This window comes from Leptodactylus fuscus, chromosome 5 (genome assembly GCF_031893055.1).
Source record: "Leptodactylus fuscus isolate aLepFus1 chromosome 5, aLepFus1.hap2, whole genome shotgun sequence".
NCBI lineage: Eukaryota > Metazoa > Chordata > Amphibia > Anura > Leptodactylidae > Leptodactylus > Leptodactylus fuscus.
This window is the reverse complement of record NC_134269.1, coordinates 19,448,352-19,473,777: the sequence shown is the minus strand read 5'-3', so window position 1 is coordinate 19,473,777 and position 25,426 is coordinate 19,448,352. Positions and strand designations below refer to the sequence as shown.

Sequence of the window (25,426 nt, the reverse complement as noted above, 5' to 3'; positions counted from 1 at the left end):
CTTTACGACCCGATATATAAAGAACCGGATTGCTACTATTGTCATTAGTATTTAGAACTCCTGGAAAATAAGATTCTAAATTCAGTTTAGCAAGACGATCAAGGAAATCATCCAGTCCATGCACATATAATGAACACACACGTCATCCTTGTTTGCACTTTCTATTTCTTGTTTTGTCACAAAGCATTATGGGAAACAGTGATTGTGGGTTCTGCAGTTGATATATTGTCATTGCATGAAAAGTCCTTATTGTTCACGCTCTGGCGCTGCATTCCAGTCATTGTTTTCTACAAGGTCACGCAGTGGAACGTTGTCCGTTCTTTTGTTCCGGTTATTAAATAGCTCAGGTCCCAGGTTGCTCTGTCAGCTGCTGAATTAGTATTTCTAGAAAAACAAAACTACACAACTATTGGCAGCGGGCAGGGGCGTAATCCTGTCATCTTTAGTGCAGCAGTTACTCCATGAACATGTTATATGGGGCAGTCAGGAACATTGTCCGGTGCTGATCAGAATTTCTGCCCATCTAACAAGAAGTAGTCATATTGTACAGTATTGTGTAGGGCAACCAAAATATGGTGTAACCAGTGACGTACAAAAAAAAGAAGGAAAAGAAAGGGGCCACTCGGTGGTTAGCACTGCAGCCTTGCAGTGCTGGAGTCCTGGTGTTCAAATCCCACCAAGGGCAAAAAACCATCTGTGAGGAGTTTGTGTGTTCTCCCTGTGTTTGCAGGGATTTCCATCCCATATTCCAAAAAAAAGACATACTGATAGGGAAAAATGTACATTGTGAGCTCCATAGGGGGCTCACAATCTACATTTAAAAAAAAAAAAAGGAGAAGATGGCAGCATTACTCACTAGCTGTTTCTTTCTTGATAGGAAGATACATGATGTACATTGTAGTGTGGATAACCTTCTTGGACCCGATGTACACAAGAGAGTGTGCATCGAATTCCAATTTTGCAGCGGAATGCAGTCAGGTGACACTTGCAGTGGCAGTCAGGTGCATTCAGTTATGCACTTATTCTAAGGCTGGCCTTACACTAACGTAAGTTAAATCCGTATCCATGTGGGTTCTCAATTGCAGACCATTTGCGGACACATTATATTCAGTGCGGCCTCTTACATCACCAGATATTTTATCCGTGGTGTGTCGTGCCGTGACTGGGGTCCACAATGAATACCACAGGTCCGCAAAGTCACGGACTGTCCCATAGAACTCTATGAGCGCATACTGTGATGCGGATATACACAAGATACATCAGTGTATATCCGCAACTGTGGATGTCACCATTGTGACACTGAAGTCGGAAGTACGTAAGCAACACTGAACAAAGCAACAATAGACTTCAGATGGGCACCTTCCAACCATGTGGCCTTAACCAGGGGGTTGGGACTTTCTAGTGACATCAGTTTTTTGTTGTTGTTTTTTTTTGGGGGGGGGGGGGGGTTTGTGGTGTGTGTCGTTTTTTGTGGATCCGCAAAAAAACGGACGCACACGGATTCACTTCGTGGATGGACACGGACGTCAGCAGAATTACTTTTTAGAGTGAAATTAGTGTTGCTGATCAGCAAATTGCAGACCGCAAAAACCACTACTGTCATGTAAGGCCAGCCTTATGGGGGCTTGCAATTCATTCCTTTCTGATGAAACGGAGCAGGATAGTACCTGTTCTATTTTCAGCAGACTAAATCGACCCTTGGATGGCACACTCGGATGTGTCCATAGCTGTATTTGTGAGTTGTCCACTGTCTTCTGGGCCTCAGCTGTGTCATGTGACCAGTAATAAGAGTATCTTTGAGGCTCTCATAGGAATAAATGAAAAAACTGATTTCCTTTCCACTTATGAGATGCTTTGATAATTCGTGGTCACATGACACACTTGAGGACCAGACGGGGATAACTCTCAAAAACAGCCACCACTAAGACAATTAGTTTCACAAGGACACAGATGTCTTGTTACACAGAGATGTGTCTGGTAACTCAGCTGTGATTGAGGTTAGGCTGCAATACCAGACACAGCCCATGAATGAGGGTGGCACTGTTTCTAGTATGTTCATACCGACCTATCATATACATTACTATAACCTTACAAATTTATGTAAACCCTGAATACATTAAATGCATTGCCCTACGTTTTCTTCTCCCTTACTACATATTCAGTGTATAGACATAACTGTGTCCTAATACTTGTATAAACAGCAGTTTAGTAATGACAGGTCTCATCTCAGACAGTGACAGTACCAGTGACACCCGCAGGTTGTAAAAGTTACTACACTATTCTGGAAGAACCACCTCCACAGTTATGCATAACTTGTAAGTGATCCTACAGTGTGATGTGTGATAACCCTTATTTATCGAGCCAGGGCCGAAGTATTCCATTGTATCCATTCACCAAAGTTATGAAGGAGGATCAGGCTTTGTAAGTCAAGAAACTTAAGCAGCCTTCCTCCCTTCCACAGTCCTCACCGACCTTCTTTTACTTCTGATGTGATCACAGTCATTTTTGTGCTCGTCGAAGAGGAAACACTTTCTCTGTCGCCCTCCTCCTCATCGGTCTCTACACTATCGCCGCAGCTCCCAGACATTGGGGACACTGTACCCTCAAAGTGTCTGTTTTTCTCCCCATCCTTCAGCACAGGCAGGTTATCCTTAGGGCTGTGACTTTCTTTAACCTTTGAGGCCAAAGCATGAACAGTCTGTGTGTATCTTCTCTTTGAAGGAGATGTTTTAGGAGGTGAATTGTGTTGGTCACCCAACAGACCAACCAGAAAAGTAATGTATCGCATAGCCAGACGAAGGATTTCGTTTTTGCTCAGCTTTTTGTCAGGTGGATGGGTGGGAATCAGTTTCCGCAGTTCGGCAAAGGCGCCATTAACATTCTGTTGTCTCCAGCGTTCTCGACTATTGGTGAAGACCCGACGGGCAACTTTTTGTGGCTGTCGTACTATGGGATGAAACAATTGTGTTAATTTATGGAAATGACAGTGATAGATTGATTCCAGAAAATACAGTATAGACAAGTGCAACTAGTTTGCAAACAATACATCAAATAAATACTGCAGCAATATCATGCCAATGGTCATATTACGCGTTATGGATGTGACCAAGGATGCAGCCCAACATGGGATCTGATGTGCCGATCCATTCCAATTATTATAGAATAGGTCTTATCCTGCTCCATGGTAATGGAATGAAATGCCTTACTCAAATCAACGAGGAACGCAAGACACTCAGATTTCATCTCAGTGCATTTCCCCGGACCCTTGTAACAGACTTGATCGTGTACATTAGGCCTTAGGCTTCATTCACATTGTGTCTGCCAAGATCTTTGTCTCACATATGGAAAGGGATTTTTTAAAGCAGACAACTGTTTTATGGATGTTTACTCATATATGGGTAAGTTCACACGATGTATTGTTGAGCGTGATCTGGCACGTATACACGTGCCGGCAGATGACGTGCTCAAAATGCTCCCATTCATTTCAATGGGAGTTAGGAGCGTATACGCCACGTTATTTTGCGCCCGTGATTTTGCTGGCGCAAAATAACACGGCGTATACACTCCTAACTCCCATTGAAATGAATGGGAGCATTTTGAGCGCATCATCTGCCGGCACGTGTATACGTGCCAGATCACGCTCAACGTTACATCGTGTGAACTTACCCTAAAGGTTTCACTTGCTCTCCTGTCTCCTCTCCTCTCCGCTTCCTGGTTTCAGAGCAAATGCTCCTGAGATTAAACTGCACATTGTTATGTCTGAACGGAGGCATGAACCAAGCACTGTCCTAGTTCTTATCAGGGCTCAGCAGTTACAAGCACTTTAAAGAGCTGACAGATGACTTCATTAACCAACAATTACAGAGAAGACAATGGAGGTGGACCGACCACCCCATCTATGCTGCTAGATACCTGAGGTGATCTGAAACCTAGGTAAGGCGGCATCATGAACATTATCTGAGATGTGGAGCAAGAGAGATAAAGGAACGCATTAGCAATGCAATGACTTAAATAGTTTGGCCACTTTAGATAAATGTTTATCTGATGGGTCTGATGCCTTTTCATTATGGACAACCCGCCCCATTGTGCCAGGCCCCTGTCTTCTGCAGACTGCACTCCATGTGACCATATGCATCACTCAGCCTCCTCCACCTATCCTATGCTCCTTTATAGAGAGCAGTGAGAAACTATAGCAGGGAATATAGTGCTGTAATGGTGACATGGTCCTCCAGTCATCTCCATGTTATGGATGGGAGCGTTACTCACATAAACCGGGCGGATGGCAAAATTGGGGCAGGGTTTATTGAGAAGAGAAAAAGTGGTGGTAAAAGCACTACTGAGTAAATGGAACTACATTAAAGGGGTTGTTCTAGGTTAAGGTTTTTATGATATGTCCTTAGTACAGGACAGAAATTTCTTTTCTTTTTTTTTTTTTAAATGTAGATTGTGAGCCCTATATAGGGATCACAATGTACTTTTTTTTACTATCAGTATGTCTTTATAGAATGGGAGGAAATCCACACAAACACGGGGAGAGCATACAAACTCCTTGCAGATGTTGTTCCTGGCGGGAGTCGAACCCAGGACTCCAGCGCTACAGTGCTAACCACTGAGCCACCGTGTTGCCCCCTTAGGGCAGAAATTTCTGATCAGTGGGGGGCAACAACTGGTCCCCAAACTGATCAGCTGCACGAAGCCACTTCGAGTACTTGTCCTATAGTCAGGGCCAGAAGTAGAAAGTTTCTTCTATAGCATTTAGGTGCTCTCACTGTAGCTCAGGTCACAGTGGCTTCAGTGGGAGCTGAGCTGCAGTGACATTGCCCAGAAGCTATAGAGAATAGGCCATAAAAACCTTAACCCCAGACAACATCTTTAACCTTTAGACCCATGAAAGAAACTTTTGTTTAAAGTAGCGAACCCCTTTAAGCAATTTCTCCTTTAAAAGTTCTATTCTTTGAACAAATTTTCAACGCTTAGAAAACATGGCTACTTCCTTCCAAAAACAGCACCACTCCTGTCCAGGGATTATGAGGGTTATTGCAACTCAGCCCCATTTCAATGGGCCTGACACAACCCCAGGACAGTTGAGAAAATGGCAAAAAAAAAAGCAGGCATATGTTTGTTATTGGACACCGTAAAATACTGTTAAGGCCTGGTCAACATCTGTGCATAGGTTTCCTTAGGAAACCCGCAGACCCCATAGAACATAATGGAGTCCATGTGGTTTCCACTCAAAAAACGCGGAGAGAAAAGTGCTGCTTGCCGCGTCAAAATCAGGACCAAAATATGCCATTCCGTGCCCCGTGTGAACTAGCCCTTACGCTTTTACCCCCTTGCAGCGACCACCTCTCCGCAACCCATGCAATATAGCACTGTCCATTCCTTTTTCTCCTTGCTATGTTTGTTACCCATATTCTGTTACAAGATTTCTTATTACTGATACGTTGTCATGTTTGTGTACTACGCTCTGTTTGCTTCAATAAATACCTTTGAAACTAGAAGACAATTTAGACCTGACAAATTCTTTTTAACATCAAATATTTGTGAAATATTTAACAACAATGGAGTTCATATCTGGCCGCAAATACTCAAATATATGGTTAAAAGCTCCAGTGTCCGCCCCTTCCCTATCATTCACTTCTCATCTACCCCGTCTCTTTCATGTGTTCCACTTTAGAGGGTTTATGGCGGAAGACAAGATTGATAGATAACAGAATCTGCAAACCCACTAGACCACATCTTCCTCGAACCAACCGCCAGCACACATACACAGTTCCTATACACCATGACATTGTCATTGCTAGGAAATATATTACAAAAAAATTATTTTTGAGCAAGAGTTTGAGTCAGGACAAGAATGCCTCCAAAATCAATAACTGTGCCATGGCTGGGCCTTTAATAGGAGCAGAAACATACCTTTGTGGCCAAAACCAATGAAGCAATGCAGAGATAATTATGTTTTGGATATGCAAAAAAGCTGGCAAGTGCATCAAGGGTGGAGCTTGATTTGCCAAACTTGGATACACATAGTCAGAAGTGCTCTGGTTTTCCTCTGGAATCCCTTATCACCACCCCTTTAGCTGTGAATAATATTTTAAGGGTAAGTTCACATGGGGATTTTTGGTCAGGATTTTGAGGCCATATCCGCCTCAAAATCCTGACCAAAAAGACGGCTCATTCTTCAGGCCGTTTCACCTTGCGATTCGGCCTGAAGACACTCCCGACTAGGCCCATATTATTAGGCCTAACCGGAGTGGAGTGCACGACTGGATGCCAGTGCAGTGCACCGGCTTTCAGTCGCAGATACCCAGTTTTTGGTGTGGAACCTGAGGCAGCCTTCGCCTCCGGTTCTGGACCAAAAATCCCCGTGTGAACTTACCCTTATTCTCAGGGGCAAATTTATTAAGACTGGCGGAAAGTTCTACTCTCGTATTATAGACCTGACTGATGTAGCAAACAGGAGATTTATGAAGAGGCAAATCTGTCGGACGTTCTGTGCCAGAATGGAAATGTATGGCAGATAGATTGTAAGGGCTCGTTCACACGGGGCAAGAGGGGGCGGATTTTGGCGCTGAATCTACGTCAGAATCCGGCCCCTCACAATAGAGGTCTATGCAGACCGCTTAGCTTCCTTTTTTCCGTGAGAGGCATGTTCCCGCTCACGGAAAAAAGAAGTGATCTGCCCTTTCTTCAGGCGGATTCCGGACTGGGCCCATTCATTTGCCAAAATATGCCATTCCGGGCCCCATGTGAACTTGCCATAACTCACACTAGAAAGTAGGCATAAGTTATAATAAATCTGGATGTTTCTGCCTGTCCTGCACTGCCCACATTCGCACAATATAGAGGGGAAGGCACGGAGTGGGGTTTGTGGCGCAAAGCTCCTTAATATCATCCATCTACGCAAGAAAACTGGCATGGAGGGAAAGATAATGTGATGATACGCGTGTATCACATTGAAAGCAATAGGTAAAAAAGCCTCCCATTGAGTTCAACGGGTAGGGCGCGTAAGCCGGCACCCATTGAAGTCAATGGGATCTGTTTTACTGTGCTCACTCTGACACGTGTTTACGTGTCAGAATGAGCGGCGCGTTACTCCGTGGGAACGGAGCCTTTCAGGTTTGGGAGGCATTTTGGATCTGATAGACTAAATAGCTCATTATCGTTTTCTACCTATGAAGGGTGCTTCCAAGATGTCAGGATGGCTTCTCCTCTTAAATCTCCCAGAAAAGATGGGGATCAGGCTAGAGGCACGTAGATATGGACTGGAAAAGAATTGAAATAAAAGGTTAGTTTGATCTGATGTGTCTATATAAAACAAGGAAGCTTTACATTTGTCAAACAATTACAACCAACTGAGAATTTATAACATGTTCCTACAGTTAAACCCAAAACTGCAGGTCCCATAGATCAGTGATTCTCAAGGTGCAGTATGCGTACCCCAATGGGGTTGACATTCAACTATCCCCGAGGGTACAAGCTGTGGTAAGAGTTCGCCTTCCTGCCCTAATGGTAATTTGTGAGGTTCATCACCCACAAACTACAATAAGGGTGCATTCAGACTACGTAACGCCGGGCGTGTATGAGAGCCGTACACGCCGGCATTACGGCAGACTGCCGAACACTTCCCATTCACTTCAATGGGAGCGCTCGTAAACGCCGCTGTTACGAGCGCTCCCATTGAAGTGAATGGGAAGTGTTCGGCAGTCTGCCGTAATGCCGGCGTGTACGGCTCTCATACACGCCCGGCGTTACGTAGTCTGAATGCACCCTTATACTTACTTTAGAATAAAATGGTTGGAGATAATTAAACCTAAAAATGGTGACACTTGCCTCTACTGGGCTCTGGCATTGCTCCCCATGCTCCATTGGCCGACAGAAATGATGTAAAAAAAAAAAATTGGCTTCGATCGAACCTAATATTGTAAGAAAATCCCTATGTATGTAGGATTTTATTTATGTAGGGACCACTCAAGGACATTATACTGTGTTGGGGCTTACACAGTATTGTAAGCGGCCATTTTCTTGTGGCCTGTGGGCATGCACAGTCGGCTGCCTGAGGCCTAGAAATTTGAAGCCAGCGCCGGAAGAAGACGCGTGAAGAGGCCGTTCCTGAAGAAGATGGAGGCGCCGCTGGAGATTTCTCTCGCAGCATTGGGGACGCCCCCAGTGCTGTTTGAGTGCTAGGGCCCACCCCCAGTGCTGCGAGAGAACTCATTTGCATACCGACGAAAACCGGGATTTATACCGAACTGCAGCCAGGAGAAGACATCTAAAGGTAGGAGAAGAATAGCCTTTCTTAAGGCTATTCCTATGTGATAGGGACAAAAATTGAGTTTTAATAATAGGATCCCTTTAAAGTCATAAAGTCATAGCTTTTCAGTCATGGTTGTTGTCGTTACATTATCCAGTGAAATACATTGTCACTTCAATAAAAATAAGCATCCGGGTCCTGAAGCAGCCCCAATCCATGATGTTCTTTCTATCACACTACACAGTTGGGATGAGGTTTTGGTGCAAGTGTGCTGTGTTACTTTATGTCCAAACATAGTGTTAAGCATTTGTGCAAAAACTTCCAATTTCCTCTAATCTGTCTGGAACATTTTCTCAGAAACATAGTGCAACATCCACGTGTGGTAAACACGAGACAAGGTGCAATTAATTTTTTTGGACAGCAGAGGTTTTCTTCATGGTTTCCATTCATGAACATCAATATTGTCCACTGTTCTTCTAATATTGGAGACCTGAACAGAGGTCTTGCAGTTTCGAGACTCTTTTGTGGACCTTGGGTTATTCCACCTCAATTCTGATTCCCCATTGTGCTCTTGGAGTTATCTTAACATGACACCCACTACGAAGCAGAATTGCAACAGTCCAGAATTTTCTCCATTTGCAGACCATAGAGAAGATTTATTAAGACTGGCAGATACGTCAGTCTTAGGCCCCATTCCCACGGAGCAACGCGCCGCTCATTCTGACACGTAAACACGTGTCTGAGTGAGGCGCTTCAAAACAGATCTCATTGACTTCAATTGGTGCCGGTCTTACGCGCGCTACACATTGAAATCAATGGGAGGCTTTTTATCATAGTTGGACAATTATTTAACATCCAACATTATTCAACTATTTTTTTTAAAAAAAAAAATTAAAGTATTTTGATTTTTTTTTTTTTTAAATTACCAGCAAGTTTTTTTCTTCTTCTCATCCTAGAATTCAGAGGCAGGTCACAAGCAGGCTGTAACATACCCATTGCAGAAAATGTGGTTTTTATACACTGTATGCTTAGCCACTATACTGTTAGACTTAGAAGACTACTGAGGGCAAAAAAAGGTAAATATTACCTAAAAATATTGAGAACCACTTTGTGTTTATTTTAGATTGCATACCTGGGAAGATAAGGGTGAGTATGAAACTGAGGTGGAAATAATGATCCACGTATCCCTGGTAGTGCCAGCATCAAGGAGGGTACAGGGCGTAAAGTGGTGAGTTCTGGTCGCAGTGCCACTCTGCTGTGTCCCAGGCTGATAACTGGTACGTGGGCGGGCAGTCCATCTGTCCCCACAGGTGCCCGCTTTTCATCCCTGAGGGGTTCAGAAGGTGAGGATGGAGAACTGGCTGAGCTATCCACTGTATTTTGGTGCCTGTCTGCAGAGCTTCCATCATCCTCCATTGTTGCATATGTTCCGTCACTGGATACCCCTTTGTCATCAGAAGGACACATGGAAACATGGAACACCTAAGGAGAAAAGAGTGCAGGTGTATGAACTTGTGTTGTATTTTGCGGAAGATGTCACAATCCTTAAAGGGGTATTCCCTTCTTAAAAAGTTATCCTCCTATCCTATCCTACTAATGTTTGTTCCTCAATCACGGCTGTACGGATTTGAATGAAATTCAGCACATATATAGATTGTAACCTCGATTAAAATATAGGCTACTTTTTATCCCGGTAAGTGACACGGCTTCATGACAGTTATGAATTTAGGTTCACATACTATATTAAACAGCTCTTAGCAGCAGCTTATCTCAGGTCCCAGGGCTGTTATCTCTCTATGTAAACACACACTAACCCACAGTGTTCATGCATTTGCATATTATCTGATCTTCTCCAGGCAGTGCTGACACACTGACATGGGCAAACACCTTTAATCCAAATTGACAGTTTGCCAATTTTTAACATGCCAGGAAAAAGAGAATCTAAGTAGCGGCAAACAACAAGAGCTATGAAGGAGCCAGAAGTCACAAAGTTCTTCTCAAGTGCAGCTGAGAGGGATCATCGACGTCAACAACATGCTCATTATATGGTGTTGCAGTGAGGTGCTGAGATGTCGGAACATTCCCAGGCACAGTGCAAGAAACAAATTCTGCGGCAGGCCAGCTTGAGAGCTGCCGAAACGTCGAAGCAGACAGCTCATCAACACCAACCACCCGCTCATTATATGATGTTCCAGCGAGGTGCTGAGATGCCGGAACAATTCCAGGCACAGTGCAAGAAACAAGTTCAGCGGCAGGCCAGCTTGACAGCTGCCGAAACGCCAGAGCATGCGGATCATCAACGCCAAGAACACCCTCATTAATATGGTGTTTGGCAGTTTGCCAATTTTTAACATGCCTGGAAAAAGAGAATCTAATTAGCCGCAAACAACAAGAACTATGAAGGAGCCAGAAGTCACAGAGTTCTTCTCAAGCGCAGCTGAGGGATCATCGACGTCAACAACATGCTCATTATATGGTGTTGCAGCGAGGTGCTGAGATGTCGGAACATTCCCAGGCACAGTGCCAGAAACAAGTTCAGCGGCAGGCCAGCTTGAGAGCTGCTGAAACGCCGGATCAGGCGCTCATCAACACCAACCACACGCTTATTGTATGATGTTCCCGCGAGCTGCTGAGATGCCGGAACAATTACAGGCTCGGTGTGAGGAATAAGTTCAGCAGCAGGACAGCTTAACAGCTGCCGAAATGCCGGAGCAGGCGAATCATCAACGGCAGCAATTTGCTAAATATAGGTGGATCATCGACGCCAACAACACGCAAACAAAGTCACGAGCAGAGGCAAGTCAGTCAATAAAAAAAAGAGAATATTGGAGTAAGAGTGAAGGTCTGTGGTCACCCTACCCAAGCTCATGTCCAGAAAGGTCACTTATTGTGAAATCCAACCTGACAGTAGTCATAGTGAGACAATTAGGAGACCCCATATACATCACACTGTTGGCAGATCCGCAGTGTTATCTGCCTCCTTTTCATTATGATATTGTGCGTCAATGTGGAGTTTTTCTTTGTTTTAGTTATTTATTTATTTACAGATTTGATGATATTTGAAGGGAAATGGAGGAATGAATGGACGAGCGCACGTAGCCAAACATGAAAAGATGATATTGTCTTGGCAGCCTACCAAATTCTGCTCAGACAAAGGAGGAGATGTGAGAACTCACACATTCATTTTTCTAATTTCACTTTGCATGCATCAAGTTATTCCTGCACGCACACAAAGATCTAAGACTACAAATATTAAAAGGGAGATTTATCACAAGGAGAATTTTTTAAGTAAGTTGTGCTAGCATCCATCCATGTTGTCATAATTTGCACCAAATTTATCAAATATCACATGAGGTTTGATCAATTTGGTTCATCTTTGAAATAAACAGTTCTGCTCTGAGAATTTACTTCTTTTTCTATGCCGCTTCACAACTGGAGTGAGATTGTGACAATTTTTGGCACTTGATGCATTTGCGGGGATATCGTTACTCCATAGGGAGAGACCACCATTTTGTGTGAAGTCTTATTAAGCCATTAGCGCTCCACTGTGCAAAGGAACATGGGAAGAATATGCAAATCTGACTTACATGATGTAATTAGGAAGTCAGTGTCTCAGTCATGCACACCAATAGAGGGCGCTCACTGAGGATTTGCAAGTCTGTCTTCCATGATGTAATTAGGAAGACAGAGCCTCAGTCATGCAGCCCAATAGGTGGCGCTCTCTTTAACATCATGGCCGACCTTCTCAGAGGCCTTTGTTTGCAATGATGTTGGGATGTTACCAGGTAAAATGGGTTTGCAAAGTGTCCGCCTGTGAGCGTCTTCTGCTCTCTGCGGCAAAACCATTTTTTTTTAACCGGACACAAAGTCGGACATGCAGTCGAAAACGCTCACAGGCGGACACTGACGGTCAGTTTCCGTCGACTGCCCAGTTTCTCGGGCAGAAGACGGAAACCCACAAAGCGGAGACCGGGCGCAGGTGTTAACCCCCCCTCACGTGAGTTATTTCCATGTCCAAAAATGTCCAAACTACACACATATCAAAATATTATCCCCGTGCGGTGAATGCTGTAACCAAAAAGAAAATAAATATGAACAAACTGTTTTTCGTCATTTCGCCTACCAAAAATTTGTAATTTTTTTTTTTGTAAAAAGCGATCAAAACATCAGACATTCCCCAAAATGGTACAAATAAATGTACATCTCACGCCACAAAAAAGACGATTTACACAGAAACATAAAAATGTTATGGGTGGCACAATACGGAGACGCAAAGAATTTTTTTTTTTCAAAGTTTCAAAATTTTTCTTAAGATGTTGAAACATTACAAATGTGCTCATAATTTGGTATGGCCGGAATATAAGTAACATTTCAGAGTGAGCGCCTTAAAATCCAACCCTTAAGAAAATGACGCAAATACAGTTTTTCTCTAAATTCCTCCCATTCTGAATGTCCCCCAGTACGTCATATGGAATATTCAATGGTACCTCTTAGAAATACAATTTGTCCCACAAAATAATAAGTCCTCATGCAGATCTGGGAACAGAAAAAAAAAAAAAAGTTATGGCTTTTGGAAGGCGGAGAGTAAAAAAAACAAAAATTGAAAAACAAGAAATGGCTGCAGCGGGAAAGGGTTAAATTTTTCTTGCAGTAAGTGTAGTTTGTTTCGTTACACACCACGTCTGTTTTCATACACATATTTTCATTTTACATAAGGTGTTGGCATAAATCCTCTGTTTATTTATACAGAAATAATATTTTCGGTTGTACAACCCACACAAACACAGGGAGAATGTAAAAATTCCATGAACATGGAAGACGGCGCAAAAGCAGGCCATGTGGTAGGAGCTAGATAGTAGTAAAGTAGTGCAGGATATGGCGCAGCTATCCTCAGCGGTGAGAGGTGATAGCACCTGGAGTCTAAAGACCCTGGAGGGCTATGAAAACTGCACCCAAGACCAATGTGGGACAGGGGTGCCTAGTAAAACTCATTCTGGGGCCCACTTTACTGCTACATGTTTAATATATCCTACTCCAATTCACTTTTTATCAGTAGTATATTCCTGCTAAACCAGGATCAAGGGTGACTAATTAATTACAAAAGCAGATAAGTGTCCCCTACAAAACTAAAATAAAATATAACTTTTATTAAATAAATTTAATTTAAAATCTTTGTGCGAGGCAGACAAACTACCCATGGAAGTGAGCACCTATATATATACACACTCCACTATGAAACTGTAACTGTCATGGAATGATATCACTGGCTCCTAAATAAAGGTATACCTGAATTAGTATACATTTCTCAATTGGTGAAGAGAATGTACAAGTTTGTAACTACAAAGGAGCTATTGTTTTCAACTGACAGTCAGAAATAAAGCGGATGAACGGTGAGCTGCTGTTAATATAAGGCAGCACCACCAAGTGGAATGGAATAGGCCAGTACTCTCATGGAACAAGTGCTGCCCAATGTGAGGTAGCCAGCCACAGCACCAGTTCGTTCCAGCCCTTATTCCAACTCCACGGTCAGGGTACCGAAAGTATACAGGAGTGGCTGTATTTGATATGTAGCAGCCGTTTTTACTCCTAAAGTAGCATAATTCGTCTCGACGCGTTTCGTTAAATCCTCATCAGGAGACTACCAAAACCCTGCCTATCGGGTTCTAACCCTGCCTATCGGGTACTAACACCAGGATGATGGTGTGCGGTGAAAACCGCAGTTCACGGGACCCATGTGGTAGGTGCCGCTACTTTCATGAGGTCTGACCAGTAGCGGCACCTACCACATGGGTCCCGTGAACTGCGGTTTTCACCGCACACCATCATCCTGGTGTTAGTACCCGATAGGCAGGGTTAGAACCCAATAGGCAGGGTTTTGATAGTCTCCTGATGAGGATTTAACGAAACGCGTCGAGACGAATTATGCTACTTTAGGAGTAAAAACGGCTGCTACATATCAAATACAGCCACTCCTGTATACTTTCGGTACCCTGACCGTGGAGTTGGAATAAGGGCTGGAACGAACTGGTGCTGTGGCTGGCTACCTCACATTGGGCAGCACTTGTTCCATGAGAGTACTGGCCTATTCCATTCCACTTGGTGGTGCTGCCTTATATTAACAGCAGCTCACCGTTCATCCGCTTTATTTCTGACTGTCAGTTGAAAACAATAGCTCCTTTGTAGTTACAAACTTGTACATTCTCTTCACCAATTGAGAAATGTATACTAATTCAGGTATACCTTTATTTAGGAGCCAGTGATATCATTCCATGACAGTTACAGTTTCATAGTGGAGTGTGTATATATATATAGGTGCTCACTTCCATGGGTAGTTTGTCTGCCTCGCACAAAGATTTTAAATTAAATTTATTTAATAAAAGTTATATTTTATTTTAGTTTTGTAGGGGACACTTATCTGCTTTAGTATATTCCTGCTTCACATTGTTTGAGTTGTCGGTGCCTTGTTAGTAGCTTTGTACAAGGCTCTTTTTGCTCTGTGATCCATGACTATGTGCTCATGAACAGTGGTGTAACAATCGCGGTCACAGGGGGTGCGACCCCAAACTGGGCCTGGAGAGGTGCGGGACCTACAACCAGCTGGAAATGACAAGGGCCACCATCATGATAGCGGTCAGGGAAAGTCTGGTTCCCCAACCACTATACCTATTGTTAATGGAAAAGGGCCTAGCCAGGCCCCATTACAATACATGCCAAGGCAGTGGAGGTGATACAAAATTAAAAAAAACTTATACTCACCTGTCCTGGGCTCAGCATCCTCTACACAACTCTTCTGGCCGGTGACTGAGGTCCTTCTCCCCATGCCTCACTGCTGTGGCCTGTAATTGGGCCCCAGCAGTCACATGGGGCATGATGATGTCATTAGACATGGAACGTGCCACGTGACCACTGAGGTCCAATCACAAGCCCCAACAGTGACATCTGGGGCACATAACCTCAGTTGCCAGAAAGAAGAGGACAAAGGAAGAAGGGAAAGACAGCCAGATGGACCGAAGATGCCCTGGAGAGGTGCGGTAAAGTAAGGTGAGTATAAGTGTTTGTAATTTTTATTCACTTCTCCAGGACCTCTGATTATTATACTCTGGGGTCTGAGGAGACCCCAGAGTATAATAATCACACTGACTCTAGGAGGGGGGGCTCTTGATAGCATATAATACTGTGTGGGGGCCACTGTGAATCATATAATTCTGTGTGTGTGTCACTGTGGATCATATAATACTGTGTGTGGGTCACTGTGGATCATATAATACTGTGTGGGGGCCACTGCGGAGCATATAATATTGTGTGTGGGTCACTGGGGAGCATATAATACTGTGTTGGGGGTCACTGTGAAGCATATAATACTGTGTGGGGGCCACTGCGGGGCATATAATATTGTTTGTGCGTCACTGTAGAGCATATAATACTGTGTTGGGGGTCACTGTGGAGCATATAATACTGTGTGGGGGCCACTGCGGGGCATATAATATTGTGTTTGGGTCACTGTGGATCATATAGTATTGTGTGTGGGTCATTGTGGAGCATATAATATTGTGTGTGGGTCACTGCGGAGCATATAATATTGTGTGTGGGTCATTGTGGAGCATATAATACTGTGTGGGGTCACTGTGGATCATATAATGTGTGTGGGTCATTGTGGAGCATATAATACTGTGTGTGGGTCACAGCGGAGCATATAATATTGTGTGTGGGTCACAGCGGAGCATATAATATTGTGTGTGGGTCATTGTGGAGCATATAATACTGTGTGGGGGTCACTATGGATCATATAATACTGTGTGGGGGCCACTGCGGAGCCTATAATATTGTGTGTGGGTCACTGCGGAGCATATAATACTGTGTGGAGGCCACTCTGGAGCATATTATACTGTCCCAGGGCACTGCGCTCCTCACTCACTGTATTCTTGGTAGCTGCAGTTGTGGGTACTAAAGCATTATCCCTTCCAGGTATTTGAGATGCTGCAGCCCCCGTAACCATCACTATCAAGAATTTGCTCTAGGGGCCCACAATTCCTTAGTTACACCACTGCTCAAACAGCAGTAGGCCTCAGGCAGTATCAAAAAAACGCCTCCCATTCATTTCAATGGGAGCCGCTAGCTTTTTTTTCTGCTAGTGGGTAGTGTGTACCTGCTTTTTATGTGTATTACATTTCTCACTGTATATTTAAATAAAACAAAGATTAATTGTACAGGGAAATTCACCGGAAAAAGGTCACGAATATTCTCTAATAACTAGGATAAAGCAATCTTACCGAAACAACGTGCAATGTGTTCCTCAGTATATGGAGCTCTGGACAAGCTGGGATACCCCCATGTTGGAGCGAAGAAGGAGGCGACAAACAGGAGGCCATCCAAAAAGTTGCAGGATACAATCTATGATGTGTGATATCATATGGAGTAGTCACCTATGAAACCTCTGAGACCCCTAGCACAGGAGACTGGGAAATCGTATTCAGCATGTCAAAGACCTACAAAAAGGGGCAAAACTGCCTGTGTATGGTGTCACTCAAAACTTTTGCGAAGCTCCATATACTGAGGAGCACATGGCACGTTGTTTCATCCACGTTCCTAGTGAGGGCTATTACACAATATTCTGGGCCTCTTTTCAGTGAATCTCCCTGTATCTTGATCCTTGGGGTATCCTGTGTTTGGTTACTTGAAGATTAATACTGTATATTAGAAGCAGTAGCACAATCATAAGAGTATTTTTCCTAACTACAACAAATATCCCATAATAATACAAAATGCCCGAATAAATAATAATAGCACCACGGATGTTACTACACAACTGGGCCCAAATAACTTTTTTTTACACTTCAAATTGTCATAAATCTCTTTTAGACATGTGGTTGTCAGGAATTATAGGTAGTTTATTCCCCTGTTGTCTGTGGGTAACCTGGTGAGTACTGGGGAACTGGTTACGCTAGGTTCACACCTGCGTTCTACTCTCCGTTCTGTGCTTTACGTCTTCTACATGCCAGAAGATGGAAAGCACAGACCGGGTCCGGCCAAGAGCGGCGATGAGCGTTTTGTGCTCTCCGCCGCGAAACTGGATTTTTTAATCCGGACACAGAGTACTGCATGTCCGACTCTGTGTCCGGATTAAAAAACCTGGTTTCGCGGCGGAGAGCGCAAAACGCTCACCGCCGCTCACGGCCGGACAGCTTTCTCACCCATTCAAATGAATGGGTGAGAAAGTGTCCTGCAGGTTTCCGTATCCTGCTCTGTTTTATGCAGGAAACGGAAACCTGCAGTACGGAGAGCACAACGCAGATGTGAACGAGCCCTATCATAGCAATTCTATACTAGGGGTTTTAGTAGCTTTATGGCACATAACCAATACAACCATGAGACGAAAATCTGCTAAAATAGCTTGACAATGACAAAAGACTATTGGGCATACCTCCCAACCGTCCCGATTTCCGCGGGACAGTCAAGATTTGGGTGACATGTCCCGCGGTCCCAGTTGGAGGGAGGTATGTCCCGATTTCAACTCAGATCTGCGTCCAGAGGACGCAGATCTGAGTTGAACACATATGCGGCTGAAGCAAGGAGCTGACACAGGTCAGCTCCTCGCTTCAGCCACATATGTGTCAGCGAGAGAGACACGCAGCGGCGAAGCGAGGAGCTGACCTGTGTCAGCTCCTTCCTTCAGCCGCATGTGTCAGCGAGAGAGGCGCGCAGAGAGCGGCGAGGGAGCGGAGGAAAAGGTAAGTTTAATGTGGAGGTGGAACGTGAATCTGGGGGCAGATGAAGGAGGGGATGGCATGACACTGGGGGCAGAGATGTGGGGACATGAATCTGAGGGCAGAGATGTGGAGACATGAATCTGGGGGCAGAGATGTGGAGACATGAATCTGGGGGCAGAGATGGGGGGACATGAATCTGGGGGCAGAGATGGAGGGACATGAATCTGGGGGCAGAGATGGGGGGACATGAATCTGGGGGCAGAGATGGGGGACATGAATCTGGGGGCAGAGATGGAGGGGGGACATGAATCTGGGGGCAGAGATGGAGGGGGGACATGAATCTGGGGGCAGAGATGGGGGACATGAATCTGGGGGCAGAGATGGAGGGACATGAATCTGGGGGCAGAGATGGAGGAACATGAATCTGGGGGCAGAGATGGAGGGGACATGAAACTTGGGGAAGAGATGGAGGGGACATGAAACGGGGGGCAGAGATGGAGGGGACATGAAACTGGGGGCAGATGAAGGGTGTATATGAAACTGGGGGTGAGATAGAGGGGGGACATATAATTTACGGGTGACTGTCGGAGGATTATACTGTGTGCGGGCATATGAAAAATTAACGAGTGGGCGGAGTCAACACAAAAGTGGGCGGGGCTAAATTTGTCCCTCTTTCGGTTCTTCAAAAGTTGGGAGGTATGCTATTGGGTTCTTATGTCCTCCATGGCACTGATGTGCAAGCCTCAATGGTCGCTTGTTCCATAGGAGTATATGACTGTCACTGGTTTTTGTGATTATTTATTCTTAATAAATTATGTTTATATTATTATGATTTTTTTGGTTCCCTACCCCCCCTTTTTGTTAGTTCCTATTGTTTATTGTAGTGGGACTCAGTATATTGTATGTGAGGTATCAGTGGCGTAACTACTGGGGTAGAAAGGGGAGCGGCTGCCACAGGGCACAGGACATTAGGAGGCCCGGCGACAGCCACTACCACTGCGTTTTTGTTTTTTTTTTCTAATAGGCCATTACTGGCTGGAGTTACTCCAGGGTCCAGGATCGGTAAGAGACACCGCGGGCCCTGCAAACATCATTATTATACTCAGGGGTCTTTTCAGACCCCGCCAGACTCCCTCCCCATTAGACCCATTCATTCAGGCCTAATCCAGAGTGGGATGCTGGTGCACAGCAAGGGCATTCCTTCGCGGCTGGCTGCGCGGTATTTTCACACATGGAATCCATTTTCCACCGTGTGAACATACCCTTAAGATCATCCGAGAAAATCTTTAAAATTCCGCAAACTTATTACTTATATTTTCAAAAAATTTTAACTTTTAATTGGTTATCAAATGTAATATGGTTGTGTTCATGGTAAAACCCCTTTAGGCTAAGGCCCCACGGGCCATAATCGCAGCGCTAAAGCACTGCGGAAAGAACCAATGCATGATTGCATTGCGGTTCTGTCCGCAGCACTTTGAAGAGAAAGTTCACAGAGTTTTCCTCCGCGGATTTTCTCTTCCCATTATATCTACGGGAAAGCCGCCGGCGTTTCCGTAAATATAATTGACATACTGCGATTTGCAAAGCCACAACAGCTTTGCATATCGCAGCGTGTCCGCACTGCGTTTTTTTCCACAAAGTGGGCATGGGATTCGCATGAAGACCATCCCCTTTGCTTGCACTGTAAATCGCGACGTTTACGTTCCATGGGGCCCCGGCCTCAAGGCAAGAGGAAAGACACTAGCATTCAGTCACCTCTCTGTACAGTCACATTTACATCACCATTCTGGCAGAATGCGCTGTAGCAATTGGGAATATTACTTTTTATTGGGATTTAGGCATTTCTTAAAACCAAAGAGACTTGCACACTAATGTAGGCCTCATTCACACCTTAGATGTGACATGGCCGTGATAATCATAGATAGCGCTCCACCCTGCTTGTCTGGGAATCATGTGCTGTCTGTAATTGATCCAATTTTTTCACTTCCTATGTCTGCACTTCATGAAAAAAGGATATCATCCACTTTATTTATGAGTTCATAGACTTTAATTGGTTTGATGTATCTGTGCTGCATTGGCATCAGTGAAAAAAAGGGGTATACTTCACTTGTTTATAGCGGACCTACTATTTTGTGACACACATACATGAATTTTGGATATCCAGGCTAAAATATTATTCATTACTAGGCTAGGGGAGGTTAAAATAAAACATACTCACCTGTCCACCTGTGCTCTGTTGTCCTCCAGCTGCTCAGGTGTCTTCTTTTGCAGAAGTCCCCACTGGTTGTGATGTCCCAGGTCCCTTCCTTTGGCCGCTGATTAGGCCATAGCGGTTTAAAGAGGACCTTTCATGTCCTCCTGCACATGCGGTTTTATATTCTGCTAGAAAGTGTGCTGAATTAAGCTTTCCCATTATGTGCCCCGAGGCTGGAGATATTGGTGCCGTTATAATGGCACCTATGTCTGTCCACTGTCAGAAGAGCGTTCCTGACAGTCTAGCTGGGCTGTGAGGAACGCCTCACGACAGTACTTGTCCATAGCCCTGTACTGTCAGAGGAGGCGTTCATTACCACCAAGTGATAATGCTAAGCTTTGAAGAACGTCCCGCAATACTAGTCTATGGACAAGTACTGTTATGGGGGCGTTCCTCACAGCCCACCTAGACTGTCAGGTACGCCCTTCTGACAGTGGGCAGAGATCAGTGCCAAAACTAACTGCATCGATACCTCCAGCCCCGGGGCTCATAACGGGAAAGCCGACAATGTGCTGAATTCAGTGCACTGTCAGCTTTCCAGTGATGTATAAAACCGCATGTGCCCGAGGACATGAAAGATCCTCTTTAAGGAAGGGAGCAGGGGACGTCACAGGTAATGCAGCAGGTGACAGCTCACGCCCAGTGGGGACTTCCACCAGAAGGTAACAATGGAGCTGCAGGACTGGACCGCACTCGGAGGCACCGGGGACAGGTTAGAATGTTTTTGTTTTTTTTTTCTTCACCTCCCCTGGCCTAATTTAAAAAAAAAAAAAAAAAAAAAAATTTCGCCTGGACAACCCCTCTAAGTATTCTAGAAAGTAAAAGCAATCTCTCTGCTTAAATAAACAAGCGTCATTCAGGGATTCTGCAAAGTCTTTTCAACCCTTTTCCAATGTTGTGTTTTTAAAACATGTTGAAAGCCGCCAGATAACACAATGTATAATACAGCAGAGACCCAGCGGCGGTGCCCACAGTTAGTGCCAGCGGTCTGTAATAGTGCATGGATTTTACAAAATTATCATCGCAGGGATTGTATTAGCAATCCAGACCCCAATAAAATAAGAGTTAAAAAATGATTTGGTAAAATATTTTAAAAAAATTAAAAGAACTCAAAATTTATTATTATTATTGTTTTTGGGTTTAGTTTAATAAGGATGACTTAGTGGTAAAAATGGCACGTACCATGGGTCTGTATGGTCACAGCGATATCACATTTAGGCGGGGGCACACGGGATGTAAATGCCGCAGTTTGCTTGCGTCAGAAACGCTGGAGGAAAAATTGCGACATTTTACAGGCAGGGCAAAGTAAATGGGTTTTTAGCGAATCCCATGCTCACTTAGTGGTAAAAACCGCAGTGCAGACATGTCGTGATGTCCAAAACTGGCGTGGTTTGGGAAATCTCAGTACTTACAGAAACGCAGTCAGTTTCCCCATAGGTATAATTGTAACCTCTGCAAACTTTTTGTTTAAAGCGCTGCGGGAAGAACCGCGTAGAGAGCCACTGCAAAAGAACGCTGCGTAAAAGACAGTGGAGGAAACGCATCGCAGTTTTTTCAGCAGTTTTCTGCCTCCTATATAGAAAACATCAGCGTTTTCCGTAGGTATAATTGACATGCAGCGATTTACAGAAAAATCATAACAGTTTTTGAAATTGTGGCATTTCCGCTGCGGATTTTTTTCTGCAATGTGTGGATGGGATTAGCCAAAATGTAAGGTAAAAGCCAAAACACTGCGTATTCACAACATGGGGCCCCGGCCTAAGGGTTATTTTGTAATAAAAACACAGCAAAATCTGCAATAAAAAAGCAGCTTTTCCGCAACATGGGGCCTCGGTGTAAAGCAGTTATGACACAAAGAGTATTTATCCCTTTCCATAGATTATGGATCGAAGGCGGTCTGACCGCTGATCCTGGGAACAAGGGTGGTATTTGGTTGTGAATTGGAGCAGAGTACACCACTTGGTTATCTCCAACATTCCCACTGAAATGAATGCATTTCGTCCCGCATGGGCAATGCCTACATTCAGCTAGTGGCTGGATCAGCAGTCAGACACCCACCGATCAGATATTTGTCCCATGGAGAGAGGATGAATATTCTTCATGGGGTAACATTTGTGACCTCCTCGCCTACTCTGACGGACTCCTCCAGCCTTGGTATACCTGCAGCATACCGTACATGTGCACAGCCAGTCACCGGTCTCCGCAGTAATGCTTTCATGTACAGTATGTCATGACTATGGTCAGTGAATGGGGATCACATGGATGTATGTGACATCATCACTGCAGGACAAGTAAACAAAGAGCGAAGAGGACACTGGAGTGCTGGTGCTGGAGAGCGGTAACAAGCAAACAGCAATTATGGACACTTATCCCCTATCCACAGGACAAAGAATAAGTGTCTGATCCTGAGGGCCCAACCACCAGATTCCCCAGCGATCAGGAGAATGGGGGTCTTACATTTCACTAAAGCCTCCTTGTGAATAGAGCACCAGTGAACAAATCTCTATTCACATCTATGGGGTTGCGGGCACTGCTGGAGATGACAGTCCTGTAACCCCATAGCAGTGAATGGAGTGGTCATGTCACTGGCGCTCCATTCTCAAGGAGGATTTAGGGGGACTTTTGGTCACCTATTCTCCTGATCGCTGGGGTACCCGCCAGTTGGACCAATGTTCCTTGCTATTAGTCAAATATTTTTAAATCCCTGGACAACCCCTTTAAGTCCATTTATGTAGCCACGTGTGACTGGTGACTTCCACCTATTGTCCCATCTCCTCTGAGGACCAGGACTCTATGTCTACGCCTCATGCAGCATTTGTCAGGAACAAGTCCTACTAGTTGCCGAATTATGAAATATTCTGGGGAAGTGGATGGAGACAGGGAACTATATAGAGTATAATGTGGCCCAAAAACTTAGTTATTGCAGATAACCCTCCTGCACCAGTTCTTGTCAGATCCCAGATTATTTTGATAATCTGGACATATTCTGGACCATATGACGGCAGTATTCTACTTCCTCTTTATCTGCTGAGTATACTGCATAGTATTATATGTTATGTAACTATACAAATGAAATGTAGGCATATCAGCCAGGGCTAGCATGTCCACTGCCGGAGTCTGATACATGTTACTGTCAATCTGAAGGGTGTGTGAAGTGGTTAATTCTCTGCACACATGCGACTTCCTCTCTCACAGTTCTCCTTTCCACTAAGAATAGATGTGGCGAAGCCGACACATGCTGCAATCTCTCTGATATTGTGATTTCAGTAACTGTGCATATACAGCACACATGTATTATTATGTGGTGTATATGTGTGTGTAGAGTATCTGCAAAAATGTGACCACCAGAAGGATAAAATAATACTAAAGACATAGATAGACTGCACATATGGTATATATAGTACAAATACAGAGAGATCAGACAGATAGAACTATAGATTAAATGTATAGATAATGCCTAAAAGACACAGATAGATAGATAGATAGATAGATAGATAGATAGATAGATAGATAGATAGATATGTAATAGATAGATAGATAGATAGATATGTAATAGATAGATAGATAGATAGATAGATAGATAGATAGATAGATAGGAGATAGATAGATAGATAGATAGATAGATAGATAGATAGATAGATAGATAGGAGATAGATAGATAGGAGATAGATAGATAGATAGGAGATAGATAGATAGATAGATAGATAGATAGATAGATAGATAGATAGATAGATAGATAGATAGGAGATAGATAGATAGATAGATAGATAGATAGATATGTAATAGATAGATAGGAGATAGATAGATAGATAGATAGATAGATAGATAGATAGATAGATAGATAGATAGATAGATAGGAGATAGATAGATAGATAGATAGATAGATAGGAGATAGATAGATAGATAGATAGATAGATAGGAGATAGATAGATAGATAGATAGATAGATAGATAGATATGGGATAGATAGATAGATAGATAGGAGATAGACAGATAGATAGATAGATAGATAGATAGATAGATGCATAGAGACAGATATGTGTGTGTGCGATAGATACTGTAGATAGGTGTCTTGATATTAAATAAATATCTATAGTATGTATTAATCTGATATCTATTTATCTAATATATTTACACCTATCAACATAATCTATCTCCTTTCTATCTATCTCCTATCTATCTGTCTATTTTTTTATCTAGATATTAGATAGATACTGTAAATAGTTACCTAGATCTTAGATACATATATAAATAGATAGATATGAGATATAGATAGATAGATAGATAGATAGATATGAGATATAGATAGATAGATAGATAGATAGATAGATAGATAGATAGATAGATAGATATAGATATCAGACAGAAAAATAAATAGATTCATAGACAATGATACTAAAAAATTACTGTAGGTGTGAGATCATTATAGTAATGTAATAGATAAAGAATTGGATAGCTAGACCTTACACAGTTTACAGATAAATAAATACATAGGTTATAGAAGCCAGATAGATAAAGCTGTAGACCAATAAATATGAATAGATAGATAGATAGATAGATAGATAGATAGGAGATAGATAGATAGATAGATAGATAGATAGATAGATAGATAGATAGATAGATAGGAGATACATACAATATTCAGACACCATAACACGTGGATAGAACATAGAAACTTACCCGTGTCACGACACACACACAACAGGCAGTATATACGTGATCCTCCTTTCTCTCTAGTGGGGGTTAAAAGTCATCTCCAATTAATCGGGTGGGTGGGATGTCATGTACAGCAAGTTTATGGGGGTCTAGCTGAATTTGTGTTCATGGTCTGTGTAAGTATACAATCCACTTTGCAACTGGAAAGGTGGAGTTACTCTACAGTAAGGGGAGGGAAAGTTAGGGGAGACCAGTACATTGGGGGGGGGGGTTTCCTTCTCTTCTTGGTCAGAGGAAGTCTGGGTCTATAGATAAGAGACAGGGGTCCGGTCTGTCCAGACTGATAAGAACAAACCTTCAAATCCCTCCCTCCATTCCATAACAACTGGGAAATTTAATACATTTCTTGTATTATTTGTATATTACACTTTATTTGCACAGATAGATGTCAAGATTTCTCTCGTCACATTGAGGTGAACATGTCAAGCTTATCCATCTGTTCTGTATATTCATAGTCTATAATGCAGGTAGCTGAAAATGAACAGAGAGCTTACAA

The 25,426-nt window shown here is 43.5% G+C and overlaps 1 protein-coding gene across 1 annotated transcript; it reads right to left on the bottom strand.

The window, feature by feature from the left end:
* Nucleotides 1-1,940: 1,940 nt before the first annotated feature.
* Nucleotides 1,941-25,029, bottom strand: LYL1 (LYL1 basic helix-loop-helix family member). The gene is made up of 4 exons (XM_075276063.1): nt 24,895-25,029; nt 9,387-9,736; nt 7,174-7,265; nt 1,941-2,946 (listed from the first exon to the last, which is right to left on the bottom strand). The coding sequence occupies exons 2-4, from the start codon at nt 9,719-9,721 to the stop codon at nt 2,465-2,467; spliced, it is 909 nt and encodes a 302-aa protein (XP_075132164.1). The 5' UTR covers nt 9,722-9,736; nt 24,895-25,029; the 3' UTR covers nt 1,941-2,464.
* Nucleotides 25,030-25,426: the final 397 nt, after the last annotated feature.

What these genes read in the sequence shown, in the direction of transcription:
- LYL1 (XM_075276063.1), bottom strand. Translation starts at nt 9,721, where the DNA reads ATGTGTCCTTCTGATGACAAAGGGGTATCCAGTGACGGAACATATGCA. An exon ending in ACTCACCCTTATCTTCCCAG is followed by an intron (nt 7,266 to 9,386) that starts GTATGCAATCTA and finishes ATTCTTTTCCAG; the next exon opens with TCCATATCTACGTGCCTCTA. An exon ending in CTTGGAAGCACCCTTCATAG is followed by an intron (nt 2,947 to 7,173) that starts GTAGAAAACGAT and finishes TTCATCCCATAG; the next exon opens with TACGACAGCCACAAAAAGTT.